The sequence below is a fragment of the Mustela nigripes genome, chromosome 1 (genome assembly GCF_022355385.1).
Source record: "Mustela nigripes isolate SB6536 chromosome 1, MUSNIG.SB6536, whole genome shotgun sequence".
NCBI lineage: Eukaryota > Metazoa > Chordata > Mammalia > Carnivora > Mustelidae > Mustela > Mustela nigripes.
In genome coordinates this window covers 204,230,151-204,245,978 of record NC_081557.1, presented here as the reverse complement: position 1 = coordinate 204,245,978, position 15,828 = coordinate 204,230,151, and the positions used below count along the sequence as shown (strand labels likewise).

The window sequence follows — 15,828 nt, the reverse complement described above, 5'->3', positions numbered from 1 at the left end:
AAACCAATCCTAAGATATTCCAACATACTTTTCTAGTATGAAAATCTAAGCTGATATCAATTCCACTGAGAATGATCAAAAGAAACTATGTTAAGTACAGAACAGGAAGCATTCCAAGTGGAAGAGAGCTTGTCTCTGGATCCGTAAGCTTTCACAGTGAAATGTTCCTGGACTCCTGGATGCTGGAGGTCAGAGCAGCAAAACTCTGTGGCAGGAGAGCAAACATTTGTCAGGGATCGAAGTCACTTCACATGAAAGCTGTGACACCTGAGAGCTCTGGACGAGACCTGTCAAGACCGCAGAGAGCTCTCACTCCCACGTGGCTAACAAACACACATCCGCAGTGTCAGCTGATCTCACGAGAACCCTAAAAATCAGGACTTACAGTTCACAAATGCAGCAACAGAGACAGAAAGAAGTTAAATTTATCCAAAATCAGCTGGCTTCTAAGGAGCAGAGATGGATTCAAAGCTTTTTTCCGTACTTTTATCACAGTGTTGTTTTCTACAACAGCATGCTAACTTAGAATTTTTATTTTCAGCACATACTCTCATTTGTTATTTCATCTGCTTCCCACATTTCTACAAATTAGAGAGAAACAGAAATCATCCAGCACATTTCCCAAATGATGGAACAAGTTCAGCTAAAACGAGCTATTATATGAGAAATCACATTGAAAATATAAAATACAAATGCAAGGTGCCATTAAAAATAACTGAGTCACTAAGTTTCCATCCAGATTACTATTCTAACAGATTAGAAAGAGCTCTTTCCAGATTCCAAGCAGCACAATAACATGAATTATTTGTTCCGAGAGAAAGAAAACCAAGGAGAGAAGTATTTCACCCATATCCAACCAAGTAGCAGAATTCAGAAATCTCAGGCACATCTGTCTCCTACTCAGGCCTAGAAAAGAGGCCTAGAATACTTACCATCCATAGTCTCTAGGAACAGAAAGACAGACAACTGAAAGCAAAGAGAATGCAGAGACTTAGCAAAGACCCAAAAGAAGATGCCTTGAGTTCACCCCAAAAGAAACATGAAGCAAGGGAGACTGGCCTAGTCCACTGCCCAGGGCCCTGCGATCCCCACACACAGGTGAGCAGGCATCGGCCATGGCTGGACATGCCTGAATGGCAACAGAATGCCAATGAAAAGCAAAGGCAAAACATGTCATTGGACAGTCTCCTGTTGTTCCGATTACTGCAATAATGTAAAAATACCAAACAGAAGATTTTTCAGTGTTCACAGTTAGTAAGAGTGCTAAGTAAATATAAACACCCTGTTCAATTATCATAATGGTTACAACTGTTGTTTGTAAGTTACAAAAAGGAAACATGACATCTTATAGTGACAGCCAGACATATGAGAAAAGGGGCCTTTAAATTTCTTAAGAAACCTGGGGAGACAAAGAATATTCTAGCCCATTAGGAACAAAAATAGAGTCTCAATTTTTACTAGAAAGTTCAAAGTGCAATTACCTGAGTGACTGTGCCACTATGTTTTCACATATTGTCAGACAATGGTTCACACGGTCTTTCTTGGTGGCTGAGAGTTCTTTCTTTCTAAAAGAAAACAAAGGAGAAGTGAGTATGTGTTGAATTAGCCACTCCACTGACGTCCACGCATCAGTCACTCATTCCACAGCACTTCCAGACCGCCACGGAGAAACCACACTCCACGCTGGGGGGCGGGCTGGGGTCAGCTCAAGGAGGCATAGATGAGCTCAAGCAAAGGCTTCCTGAATTAGAGGTCTCCACAGAAAAGTCAGGTGATGTCCCTGATGCACCCATTTCTCCCATTTTAAAGGAGAAACTGCAATGCAGACAGTGACTCGCCTAAGAGCACACCAATGCAGGGGGCACATGATTCAGGGAAATACAGCATTATCCCTACTCTTCATACCAAGCTGCCGCCACTGCTCGAAATCACATTGTAACTGAGGACAGACCTTGTGCTCTCGGGGAGAGACTGACTGCTTCTACACCCAGACAGCTTGGAAGAAGCCTCCTGCGAGGACTTCTGGGGCTGCACAGACAAATAGTCCACTCAAGATCAGAGTAAAGGAACTTGCTTCCCACCCAAACTTACAGCTTCAGATGCCTTCGAGGTATGTAACCTTCAAAACAGGTGACAGAGGGATGATCCAAAGAAGAACCCCAAAATTAAACCAGGCTGAAGAACTACATTCAGAGAAGTATTTTGAGTGCGGTTACCAGTACACTGTACTAGAAACAAACCAGAAGACTACTAGTTTTTGAGGGAATTACATTATCAAAGGGGCAGTGGGGGTCTAACCTGTGAACACCTTTGGCTATTTCATCCCCAGGGCAATCCTCAGGCTCCAAAAAGTGTGTCTGAAGGAAAAGGCTATTACAAGCTGTACAATCCAATGAAGGCATCCAAAAGGCACTTCAGATGTGGCTGGACAAGAAAAGGGGTAAGGATGAACCAGAAGCCAAAAAGAACAGACGGGGGTTTCAACAAGAAAAGAATCAGAGCCTGAGCGAGACGCCTCCTTCATGGCAAGTGGCGGTGGGGGGGGCTTCCCAAGGACTGGCCAACTAGGGTCCATCATTACAGGGACTGGTAAGTGTGTCTTTCCCACTGGTCTCTTTCCTGAACGGGACTTTTACTAGTAAGTTAATACTGCAGACTTCCTGCCCGTCATCCGCACAAACACCAATTTTTCCTTCTTGGACACATGCCCCCCAATTAGAAATTCCATTCCTTAGCCTCCCTGCAGGTAGGGAGAGACACACCCCTTCATTCTCACAGATGAAATGGGAATGGAAGCCTCACCTCACCGGCTTACCCTGGGTATCTCCCCATCTAGTCCCTCCAACTAGAACAAACATGCCTAACACCTAGGTTTTGATTGTACAAATAAAGACAAGAAGATTGCAGAACCAACAGCTTGGGAGGGTCCCTAAGGGACCACAAGAGGCAGAGGGTTCTCACCTCCTATCCTCAGGAGCCACCCACTTCAAAAGCACTCCAGCGGAAATAACCCAAATATCCTTCACCCAGCGGATGGACGAACAAAGCCCCACAAGTGCATGATGAAGCACTGCTCAGCAGAACGCTACCACACACAAGGTGAGTGTCAATGTCCCAGACGCTGGGCCACAAAGCGGTGGATTCCATCTCTAGCATGTCCTGGGAGAGATAAAACTACAGGGACAGGAAGTGGTCAGTAATTTACAGGGGCTGGAGAGAGGTATGGCAGCAAAGAGGCAGGGGGAGCTTGAAGGGGTGATGAAACTGCTGAACCCCGACTGTGTAGTAGGCACACAACTATGCATTCATCAAAGCCCACAGAACTGGACGCTAACCAGGTCCCTGTGCTGAGCATAAATCACACCTCGGTTTAAAGAAGAAAGAAGAGAGTGCTATGAGAAAATTAAAATGTTCTCTTCTTTAAAAACCAGATTAAATTAGAATTGACCCAGTGTAAGACAGCCACCAAGAAAATTAAAGAACATCAACCGTTTTAAGCATTTAGGAAGCAAACTAACTCACCTATCCATTACCTTTTGATTTCTAAAGTGAAAATCTGCCCAAGGCCTTAAATGAACTGAATTCACATATCAGGGTACCAGAAAAGAGGAAAAAAGTCACCAGCTTTACACTAATCACATGCATGCCTGATGGAGAATTGGCCAGGCCAGTGGAACATTTTAGATACAAATACGAGTCCTAACAAGAACTCTGTCTCCCTCCTCATATATGGGATAAGCCGAAAGAATACAGTGAGCAACAAACAGCACAGCTGTCAAGTCCTGCGCCTGACTTCACGAAGACCTAGCCAATGCTGTCGCCCCTCACCAGAACTGGAGTAAATGTTCCTGAAACGAGCAAAAAGTCAAGGACAGAATACGATCTCACCCAAGAAAATAAAAATACATTCTACTGTTGTCGGTTTCCCTCTTGCTCCTCTTCGCAGGGTTCCTGGTAGGGAAAGCCTGTCTTATTCCCCGGGGCTCTCTTCCCAGGCCCCGCCAGCCAGCGTCCAGGCCACTCTGATAACAACTGCTCTGGCAGTGGCCTCCCCAGGACGACAGACTAAGAGCAAGGCCCACCGCACATCTCTGTTCCTAGCACTCAGCACAATGCCTGCACTTCACAGATGTTCATAAAAAGCCGATACGGAAATGGATTAAGTCAACATTTTCTGTAGAAGAATAAGTAAAATACACATTAAAGCAGACTCAAAAGCTCTTGAGTCAGTCTTACAGATAGGATTCAGAAGACAAGTGATAATTACTTTGAATCTAAATTTCTAGAACCAAGAGATGGAAAAAAAAGAAAAAGTAGAAACAGCAGCAGTGGCGCATTCCCCAAGTCCTAGAGCTCACGGGCTGTGGGAACGAGAGCTGGAGCCTGGGCAATCCAGCCCACCACACTCTAGACAATCAGGTCTCTAAGCAGCACCTTCGATGAATCTTATTCTGAAAAAGAAGACAGTACTCCCTCACGGTCGGCTAAGAAGAAAGCACACATATTTCGAGTTTTTATTCTTACCAGATTCACAATCACTTGCTAGCAATGAAGAAATCTGAATCTTTTCCACACAAAAACTGATAGCCCAAGAATCACAAAGTTCTGCAGTTTTCAATGGTTCCTAAACTCGCCATTAGAATTCAAACAATAATCAGTAAGTACTTGTTTTGTGTGAGAAGCATAAACACAAACCATCTAATTGCTACCAAATACTTTAATTCTGCTCCATTTTCCTCAAACCCATTGTCATTGCCAACATAGCTAAACGTGCGAAATTGACATACTATCATTAAAGAACTACACAATTTTTTTTTAGAACTACACAATTTTATGACATCAGAGTCAAACCCTAAAAAATGCCTGCTTAAAAAGGCAGACAAGTGTAACCAAATCCTGTAAAAAGCACTCCCTCTTTTATCACACTGAAGAATACCCACATTTTTAAAGTGTGGGATCAGACTTTACCCACAGATACCCCAATAAAGACAATATAATCCTTCCAGTATTACCTACTGAAAGCAATAAGTATTACCTACTGAAAGTGGTATAAGTGGTTTGTACACAGCACAAATCACTGCCATGGGATGCCCACTCCCAAACCTGATCTAAACGAGCCCATCAGGACACAGCCTCGGGCTATATCCCAGTTGTCCACATTCCCCAGCCCTCAGGGATCTCTGATCCCTCCGAATAACTCAGTAGTTTAGGTCTTGCATTTTCAAGCTCAACTCTTTTACACTCTATGGTCCCTGCCTGAAACACCTCCTTCCTACCTTACTTTGTCCAATAAGCAAACTGGGAAATTTAAGAAAACCACAACCACTTCATTCCCCCATGGAATTTAACTTTGACTGATGAACAGAGAGGTCAGGCTAGTTTGTTCTAGGTGCAAAGTAAGTATGGAAATTAAGGTAAAAAGGGAACCGCCTTGTTCTGATCAGGAACTGGATGAACAGGGCAAGCAGTCTGGACTCTTCCAATTTTGGTAAATGCAATCACGTTAACTTCACCTTCAAAACGCAAACAAACTTCAGTCATCCCCTCTTCTGTACTGAAGTGATCTACACAGAAACACGCATTTGAAAGAGGCGCATAAAAAAGGCCAGGCCCCTACAGCACACTAGGACCACATTAAAACAACTACCAGAAAATGAAGTCTAAGAATGGAATTCAAGCCATCTTCCAAATTCTTATTGTTTAATATCATATTATTTTAAGACTTGGCTTGAAAAATGTGGTTCCGGGTTGAGGGCTGGCAGGGGAAAGGCCTGGATTCCACTAGGACTCAAAAAACACTGCTTGGTCTTGGGCTTTTCGGGCTCTAAACACGTACCTTCCAATGGCACCTGCACAGCCCAGCCAGCAAGCAGGACTGAGGCCTCCCCACACACACAGCCCCCCACCCCGCCGCCTCCTGCCATGGCCGCTTCACTTGCAGCAAGTATGGTACTAATGTGAGTGCCCCTAAAATGTTAGAGTTCCTTCGGACAGATTTTAGGAAGGAGTGAGACACCGGAAGTCACTTTGGAATTATGTACCATATCTAATTTAAAAATAAAAGTACTGGACACCTGGGTAGGCTCAGTGGGTTAAAGCCTCTGCCTTTGGCTCATGTCATAATCTCAGGGTCCTGGGATCCAGCTCCGCATTGGGCTCTCTGCTCAGCAGGGAGCCTGCTTTCCCCTCTCTCTCTGCCTGCCTTCTGCCTACTTGTGATCTCTGTCTGTCAAATAAATAAATAAAATCTTAAAAAAAAAAAAAAGTGCTGTTTGATTAGGGGGAACAAGGGCTAAGACTCCCCAATCCACAGTCCGTGTTACAGAAAAGGACCATCAAAATAAAACTTTTCTTGGAGCACAGGGTGCCTCAGCCAGGTAAGTGTCTGGATTCTTGATTTTGGCTCAGGTCATGATCTCAGGATAGGGAGATCAATCCTCCCCGTTGGGCTCTGCACTCAGCATGAAGTCTGCTTGCACCTCCATTCCTCCCCTCCCTGTTTCCTCTCTCCTACTCTCTAAAATAAAAAAATAAAATAAAATAAAATAAAATAAAATCTTTTAAAAAAATAAAAAATATTTTTAAAAAATAGGGCACCTGGGTGGCTCAGTGGGTTAAAGCCTCTGCCTTCAGCTCATGATCTCAGGGTCCTGGGATCGAGCCCCACATCAGGCTCTCTGCTCAGCAGGGAGCTTGCTTCCCCCTCTCTTTCTCTGCCTGCCTTTCTATCTACTTGTGATCTCTCTCTGTCAAATTAAAATAAAATAAAAATAAATAAAAAATAAAGCCTTTCTTACTGGTGATCTAACCAAATAGTTAACAATCAGTACCTTAAAAAGATGCGCTTCAAAAAACCAATGGGTTAAGCTAAATGAAAAGTCTTCTCTTCGTGTGTGTGTGTGTGTGTGTGTGTGTGTTTAGTTCTATACAATTTTATCAGCTGTGTATGTTTATGGATCCCCCACAGACACCGAACATTTCCATCACCACAAGGGCTTCTCCCAGAGCCACAGCCACACCCCTCCCCTCCTCTCTACCCACCACACTCTCCCTAACCCTGGCGACCTCTTATCTAGTCTCCTTTCCTAAAACCCCATGATTTCAAAAATGTTACATATTAAAGAGTTTACACCCTTTCAAGAGTGGCTATTTTCACTGGCATGACTTCCTTAGAAGTCACCTAAATTGTGGCAGGTTTCTGGAGCTGAACAGTATAATTGTCGGAGTCCAGCTGCCAGGTCAAATAATGATTGCACACTCTGTTCTACAAGAAACTGCCGGACAGTTTTCTAGAGTAGACATACCCTTCTGTATGCCCACCAGCAATGATTAAGTGACCGACCCAGTTTCGTCCATGCCAGCATTTGGTGCTGTCAAAGTGATCGTTTAGAAACATTAAATCAGATCACTTGTTTCACCACACAAGTATGCATCTGGGCAGAATAAAGTCCTTATTGCATTGGGCACAAAGCCCCATTTGGCTGATCTTCATCTCTAATCTCCTACCACTCTAACCTCATCTCCTATTTCTGTCCTTCATTTTGCTCCAGCCGCTGGCCTCCTTACTATTCCTCAAATACTCAGTTCTCTGTTGTCTCCCTGAACCTCTTTTCCCAGATACCCAAACGGTTTGCTCCCTCCACTCTCCTCCAGCAGAGCCTTCTCGGTGCACTTGGGCCCTACATAAAATTGCACACCTCTTCTCCCCCTTACTGTTTTGTTTTCTCCATCATATTCGTCACCATTGGTCTTGCTCACTGCTGTAATCCCAGGGCCCAGAAAACGGCCTGGTGTAAAACCAGCACTTGGCTGAAGGGCTCCTCCCAGGTCATCAAGTCCAGTCCCCGCTTAAGTCCCCACTCCCCCTGGGAGCTCTTCCAGCCCACTGTGGCTCATGTGTCAAGGTTACAATCCACTTTGGGGCTGCACAAATTCTTGATCACCCTGGGACTGAGAAGTGACACTGCGTCAGAAATGCCCTTACACAAGCAGCCCAAGTCTTCCTTCCCACATGCTGACAGCACTGCTAGCTACGGAGCCCGGCCATCCCCAGTGCAGCTCTTCAAACTTCAGGGTGCACATAGATTGCTGGCAGGACTTGTCAAAATGCAGACTCTGATTCAGTACATCCCAGGTAGGGAAAAGGGTCTGTACTCCTCATAAGCTCGCAAGCAACAGCGAACTCTGGCCGGAGCAGCAAGGATCTACAGCAGATCATGTCTCTGACCCGCACTCCAGCACCTGAGCTGAGTCAACTCAGCACGCTAACCACTGTCTTACGCAGTGTTTTGTTTTTCCTTCTTGTTTGAATAAGACCAATGTTTGAGGCTGGACCAACCACTCCAAGGTAGTTTAGCAGATGGCTGGCTCACTTTCGGGAACTAGAGGCAGCAGGAGTGGGGACTCTCTTAGGTGGGGAGAATATGTCAGCAGGCTATTTGAAAGTCAGGACAACACAAAACCTCTGCCTTTACAGTTCCAAGTCCTTTTAAAAAAGAAAAATTCCTGTCCATGAACTGTCACTGAATCATACACCTTAAAATGCTTCATTTTATGTTATGTGAATTTCACCTCCAAATAAATAAACAAACAGGAAATTCTACACTATTATACAGCAATTATCAAAAATTACATGTGCAGCTATGGAACAATGTCTACGATATTACTGCTCTTGGAGAAATTCAGGGTAATTTCAGGGTAATGCAAACAAAAAGAGACATGTTTAAATGCTTAAATATGCATTAAAAATCAGAAAAGATAAAAAGAAGTTTAATAATTGTCATTTTTAGGGTATGAGACTAGGATAGATCTGTGCTGTTTGAAAATGTTTTATGATATATATATATGTAACTTTTATAATTTTTTAAACTAGTTAATAAAAAGTAACTAGATGGGGCACCTGGGTGGCTCAGTGGGTTAAAGCCTCTGCCTTTGGCTCAGGTCATGATCCCAGGGTCCTGGGATCGAGCCTGAATCGCATTGGGTTCTCAGCTCAGCGGGGAGCCTGCTTCCCTTCCTCTCTCTCTGGCTGCCTCTCTGCCTACTTGTGATCTCTGTCTGTCAAATAAAAAAAAATTAAAATCTTTAGAAAATAATTAGAAAATAAATACTTCACAAAAGTGGTCCGATCATATTTAATCTAGGGATACGCAAGCTACAGCCTGCCTGTTTTGTTCCCATTTGCAAGCTAAGAAATGTTTTCACATCTTTAAATGGTTGATAATAATAATAATAGTTCATGACATATGAAAATTATATGAAATTCAAATTTCAATGTCATCAATAAAGTGTTACTGGAATACAGCCACACTCATCCATTTTCGTATTGCCTCTGGCTGCTTTAATTCTACCATGGCACAGGTTGAGTGGTTGTGAGAGAGACTGTGCCCACAAAGCCTATAAATGGCCCCCTCTCTGACTCTTTACATAAAAACTTTGCCAATGTACATGAATCAGAAGACTTGACATAGTTAAGGTGCCAATCCCCAAACCAATCTACAAATTCAATGCCATCCCTACCAGAATCCTAGCTGGCATCTTTGTAGACTCTGACAATCTGATCTCATAACCATATAGAAACTCACAGGGCCCAGGATAGCCAAAACTATCTTAAAAAAGAACAAAGTTGGAATACTCAAATTTCATGACTTGAAATTGTGATTTAAAAAAAGAAAACAGGGGCACCTGAGTGGCTCAGTGGGTTAAAGCCTCTGGCTTTGGCTCAGGTCATGGTCCCAGGGTCCTGGGATTGAGCCCCACATCGGGTTCTCTGTTCAGCAGGGAGCCTGCTTCCTCCCCACTCTCTCTGCCTGCCTCTCTGCCTACTTGTGATCTCTGTCTGTCAAATAAATAAATAAATAAAACCTTTCAAAGTAAATAAATAAATAAATAAACCGAACACAACTGTGGTCATCAAGACTGTACTTGTATTGGTAGACCAACTGAAAATCCAGGGGCACCTGGATGTCTCAGTCAATTAAGCGTCTGACTTGCGCTCAGGTCATGATCCCAGGGTCCTGAGATCCAGCCTCTCATCATGCTCCCTGCTCCTCAGGAAGTCTGTTTCTCCACCTGCCTCTGCTGCACCCTCCCCCCAGCCCCCACTTGTGCTCTCCTGCTCACTCACACTCTCTCTGTCAAATAAATAAATAAAATCTTAAAAAAAAAAAAAAAGAAAAAAAGAACTGAAAGTCCAGAAATAAATGCATACACTTACAGGCTATGCATTTTTAACAAGGGTTCCCATACAATCCATTGGAAAAAGAAACGTCTTACTGATGAAAGTGCTGGGACAGCTGGGCAGCCGCACACCAAGGAATGAAGGTCCCTGACCTCACACCGTATATAAGTTACCTCAAAATGGATCCAATGTAAATGTAACACTCTAAAACTCTTACAAGAAAACACAGGAATAATACATCTCTGTGACCTTGAGTTTGGCAAGTTTCATAGCTCTTACTCTTAAGGCACAGCAACCAAAAACAAATATAGAAACTGGACTTCATCAAAATTGAAAACTTTTGATCTTTCAAAGGGCACTACCAAGAAAATGAAGAGAGAATTCACAGAAAGGAAGAATGTTTCAAAAATCACATATCTCATAAAAGTGTCCAGAATACATAAAAAATTCCATACAAAATACATATTTCAATTCCACAATAAAAAGACAAATTACTCAACTTTTAAAAATATGGGCAAGAATGAGGACAGGGCTTACAAACTAAGTGTAAGACTGGGGCGCTTGGGTGGCTCAGTCAGTAGAGCACACAACTCTTGAACTCAGGGTCCTGAGTTGGAGCCCTGCATTGCGTGTAGGGAAGGGGAGGAAAGGGGGGAGAGGGAAAAGAGGGAAAAGAAAGGAAGTTAGAAAGGAAGGGGTCACGTCCCTCATCTCATTCAGCCTCCTCACACAGACTCACCTGGTCTTAGAATGAACTCCCACCTGTGTGAGCCACCACAGCAGGGGTTCCCGTTATTAACAGCTGAACATATCCTGACTAAGAACACAAACCTCAGCTAAATCACCTCGCACTTAGCAGAGAGGAACAAGTCCCGTCAGTTCTACCTTCAAATTCAGTCACGTTTCACCTCACCACTGACAGCATCACCACAGAAGCCTGGACTACCATCTCTCACCAGGCCACTTCCACAGCTTCCCAACTGGTTTCCTGCTTCTGCTGGTGCTCCCCTTCACTCCTTTCTCAACCAGTATTCACTGTAAAATGGAACTCAAATCCTGCCCTTCCTCCCGCCATTCCTTCCTCTAGGATAAACACTGATGTCTTTAATTCACCTACAAGGTGGGTGGCACTCATCCAGGGTGCTGCTCCCACTCCCTCTGGGACCCCACCTCCTACTGAGAGTCTCCCACTCACTAATTCAACCAACCGAACCAACCTCTCCTTGGTATTCCTCAAACAGGGGGCCTTGAGACCTGTTTCCCTGCCGGGAACGCCCTCCTCCATACACCTTCAAGACTGTCTTTAACCCCCTCCAGGTGTTGATTCAAAAGCCACAATCTCAGTGGCTCTTTCCCTGGACACCCTATCTAAAATATCAACACCTTATCATTTCCCACTTCCTTTTCCTGCTTTGCTGCTCCTCCTTCATTTACCACTCTCTCATAAACCCATGTTTTACTTTTCCATCTTGTTTACTGTCTATGTCCCTCCCTGAAATGAAAATTTCACAAGGCAAGAGCTTTATCTGTTGAGGCTGCAACCCTGCAAGCTATGACCACAGAGGCATTCCTTAGATGTTCAGTAAACATCTACCAATGAATGAAGAATTAAAGTCAGGGGGAAACGGGTGGGACTCTGAAGGACAGTAAGAAAGTACCAAATGCAAATGTCAACTGCCTCATAATTCCAGTTAGGACCGTCCCCGCCCCGGCACCCCCCTGCAGGCCAACCCTGCTGAGACGGTAGCCAGTCCACCCCGGCACCCCTGCACCCTCCAAGCTGAGCAGCGAGCAGGCACTCAGACACTTCAACTGAAGCCCACGCACGGCTGTGACACTGCAGCTCCACACAACAGAGAAGAACCATAAAAATAGAACAGACACTTAAATTGTTTTTGGACAATTCCTACTTTGGCAAATGGATTTTTTAGCTGAAACACCTGAACAGAAATGCCAAAATCCAAACTCGCAAGTAGAGTTTGTTATTCAAAATTAATGAACACTTGCTTTCTCAAAGGCAAAGTGTCTACAAATATGATATTTATGCATTTTATTTAAAATAACTACAATTAGGCCAATGTAGTTGATTTCAGAGCATGCTAAGAAGCTTTAGAGCTTACTATTCTGAAATACTTCTATTCTAAATAACTTAAAACCTGTCTCTATATGTGCATGATTTGTACCTGTAAGGATACACAAGAAGGAAGGAGAATAGTGCTTGCCTTTGGGGACAGAGTTAGGTACTCAGGAGAAGGGAGTGGGAGAGAGACGTTTTAATTATTAGCTTTTTGTAATTTTAGAATTTGCATCATGGGAGTGTACTACTTACATGAAAGTAATAGATTATACTTTTAAAATAAATCAATCACATAATACCTTAAAATAAGGTAATAAAGCAGCATCTATCTACTTTTGTCAAGACAGCTTGAGAAAGAAACCTCTTTATAGCCATATTTTGAAGATAAGCAAATTCAGGTTCTGTCAAATCATCATAAGAAACCCATGGCAGTGGAGCCTGGGTGGCTCAGTTGGTTAAGCATCTGCCCTGGGCTCAGGTCATGATCCTGGGGTCCTGGGATTGCATCCAGCTCCCTACTCTTCAGAAAGCCAGCTTCTCCCTCTCCCCCTCCCCCTGCATGTGCTCTCTCTCTCTCTCTCATGATCTTTCACTCTTAAATAAAATAAATGAAATCTTTTTTAAAAAATGTTTTTCTCTAAGCACCCAAGCAGGTTTTTCACCTCTTAGAAGAAAAATTAATTTATTTATAAATTTTATTTCTAATTTAGATAAGCCAGCATTACTCCCCAAATTCTCATCTTCTATTTAAACTCTCAGGACATAGCAAGGATCACATCAGAAACATAACGAGTAAGAAAATACTACCAAAAATGAGAGGGATGGCACCTGGGTGGCTCGGTCACTAAGCTTCTGCCTTCAGCTCAGGTCATGATCTTAGGGTCCTGGGATGGAGCCCCTCCCGCTGGGCGGGAAGACTGCTTCTCCCTCTACCACTCCTGCTCTCCCTGCCTGTGTTCCCTCTCTCGCTGCCTCTATCTCTCTGTCAAATAAATAAAATCTTTTTTAAAAATCCTAAATAAATAAATGGATAAATATAAGAGGGAGCTTATTAAAGGGGCTGCCGCTTGAACACTGTCCTTATTAAATACCGCCTTGTGCACATCCAGATGGAGGATGCAAAGCCCCAAGGGGAGAGAAAGGCCTCGCGGAGACTTCGGGGGTAAAGCACGTGGGTTCTGCTGGAAGGTATGGTCTCCAGGCCCAAGCAGCAGAACCCTAGCTTTCAAACAGTAGCAGGCCGTGTCCAAAGAAGAAAAGAGGAGCCGCCCATGGGGGCCGCAAGCAAGCTGGACCACAGCGCTGGTGTAATGCGCATCCTCACCCCAGCAGCAATTAACCTCTCCCTCGGCAACGGTTTGTACGTCCAGCTGAAGACAGGCAGGAAACAAAACTCCGACTCCTCCTAAGATTCAAGTCAATTTTATTCTCTCTCGCGTGTTAATAACGATCTCCTAAGCAACTCCCCACTTACTTGGCTCCCACTACTCAAGGGCCTGCAGATCATCTGGAGCTGAGACAGAAGGTCTCTTCCCGACTCTACCCGTGCGATTCCCGGACTAGCCGACACGCCTCGAGAATGCGGGAAGCCAGCTTCGAGGTACCCGCGGCGCCAAGAGCCCCCTGGACCGGAATCCCGCTGGGCCCGGACCGCAGTCCGCCATCCCCGCCCCCGGCGGCCTCCAGGCATGATGTCATCACCCCCTCCCAGCATCCCAGCTCCCAAGCCCGGCAGGTCGCGAGGTGTCCGGGACCTCAGCGCCCCTCCCTCGCTGGGACGCCGAGAGGGAAGGGAAGTGGCGGTCTAGGCTCACGGCACAGCCCGATCTTCGCAAATACAAAGCAGAGAGTTCCTCCCCTAACTTCGCACGCCGGGAGAGGCGGGGGTCCGTGCCCTCCTGCGTACCCGGACAGGGCCCCGGCACGGGGTTAAGGGCGACAGTGCGCGGCGAGTCCGGGGGCCGCGGGGTCGGGAGCTACAACGGGCCGGTACTCACGGTCGGTGCAGTGGCTCCTCGGCCACCGCCTGGCCGGGGGGCGGCGGGGGCGGCGGGGGTGGGGGCGGCTGCGGCTGAGGCGGCGGCGGCTGCGCCTGCGGCGGCGGCTGAGGAAGCTGAGGCGGCGGCGGCGGAGGCTGCTGCTGCTGCTGCTGTTGCTGCTGGAAGGACTTGAGGGATTCGAAGGCCTTCATGAGCTTCTCCAGGGTCGCCATGGCGGCCTCCCGCCCCGCAGGGACAGAACCCGAGCCCTCGAGCCGACCCGCGGCGCCGCTTAGCAGCGCGGCAATGAATGGGGTTCGACGCCGCCAACAGGAGCGGAACCTAGGCGCCCGGCCATCTTGGGCCCGTCCCGGCAGCCCTCGCGGCCGTGCGTCCCTCGACGCTGCGCCGGCGGGGCGGGGCCAGGCCGGGCCAGCAGGATTGACAGCCAGTGGCGGAGACCTCTGCCAATGGCTGGCCGAGGCGCCAGCCCGCTCCCCGCATCCGCGGGCTGGCCTCCCAGGGCAGGCTGGCTGCTGAGATCACAGCACCGCTCTCGGGTCGGGGCGGGCGGAGGGCGGGACGGGATAAGGAGGGGGGCGGGGGAGGGGGCGGAGCGGAGGGTGGGAGGCGGGGCAGGGGGCGCGGCAGGGAAACACTAACGGCGGGAGAGGCGGGGCGAGGAGGGGCGGAGGACGGGGAGGACGGGAAGGACGGGGCGGAGTAGGGGGCGCGGCGGGGCAGAAAGCTGGGTGGAGGCGGGGCGGGGAAAACCCCTGCGGCGAGAGGGGCTGAGCAGAGGACGGGGGCGTGGCAGAAGGCAAGGCGAGAGGGGCGGGGCGCGGCGGGGCAGGGGCGGGGAAAAGGGGGGCGGGGCGGGGCGGGGCGGGGGGACTGGGGAGGCGGGGTAAGGGGCGCGGCGGCGAAAAACTGCGGGGGAAAGGGCTGGGTAGAGGACGGGGCGGGGCAGAGTGCACGGCGAGAGGGGCGGGGCTCTGCGGGGCAGAAGGGGGGGCGGGGCGGGCCAAGGGGCGGGGTGCGGCAGGGGTTGCAGCGGGGAAGCACTTGCCCCGGGAGGCGCGGGGCTGGGGCCGGAGGTGGGGCGCGTCCAGGAAGGTCTCCCCAGCGCAGGTATCCTTGTCGCCTCTGCCTGGGGTCGCAGGGAGGACGGGCGGTGGGCTGGGAGCCGGAGACCCCCAGCGTGGCGAGCGCTGAGGGAGGGACTCAGCCGTGCGGGGAGGAAGGGCAGAGTGCGTGAGCTCGGTCCAGCCCGAGGGTGCGCGTCTGGGAGGCCGGGAGCCCAGGCGCCGCCCCTCGCTGAGCCGGCCTGCGGAGGGCAAGGAAGGGCCTAGGGCAGGCACGGGGCCAAAACCTGCGGGTCAGTGCCTGCTGCCCGCAGAGGCTGTGGCTGGCGCACAGCCTTGACCCGAGAGGCGCCACCCACAAGAACCACTGCCCGACCCTAACGGGCAGTCCTTCGAAGAGAGGACCACCCACCCCCCGCCCCCTGCCGCAGAGGTCTGTAGAGCACCTCCTGCTTAGGGTGGGGCACGCCCGGGCGAAGGGTCCAGGGCTTCAGAGCCTCACGCCCT

The 15,828-nt window shown here is 47.8% G+C and overlaps 1 protein-coding gene across 3 annotated transcripts in view; it reads right to left on the bottom strand.

The window, feature by feature from the left end:
• The window catches only part of HTT (huntingtin), a 139,987-nt gene extending 125,368 nt beyond the window's left edge, over positions 1–14,619 (bottom strand). For all 3 annotated transcript variants that reach the window (XM_059379949.1, XM_059379958.1, XM_059379968.1), the window contains exons 1-2: positions 14,255–14,619; positions 1,482–1,565 (exon numbers count right to left, since the gene is read on the bottom strand). In XM_059379949.1, the coding sequence (XP_059235932.1) occupies positions 1,482–1,565; positions 14,255–14,469 (299 nt within the window). In that variant the 5' untranslated portion in view covers positions 14,470–14,619. The remainder of the gene's footprint in view (positions 1–1,481; positions 1,566–14,254) is intronic.
• Between the last annotated feature and the right edge of the window lie 1,209 nt (positions 14,620–15,828).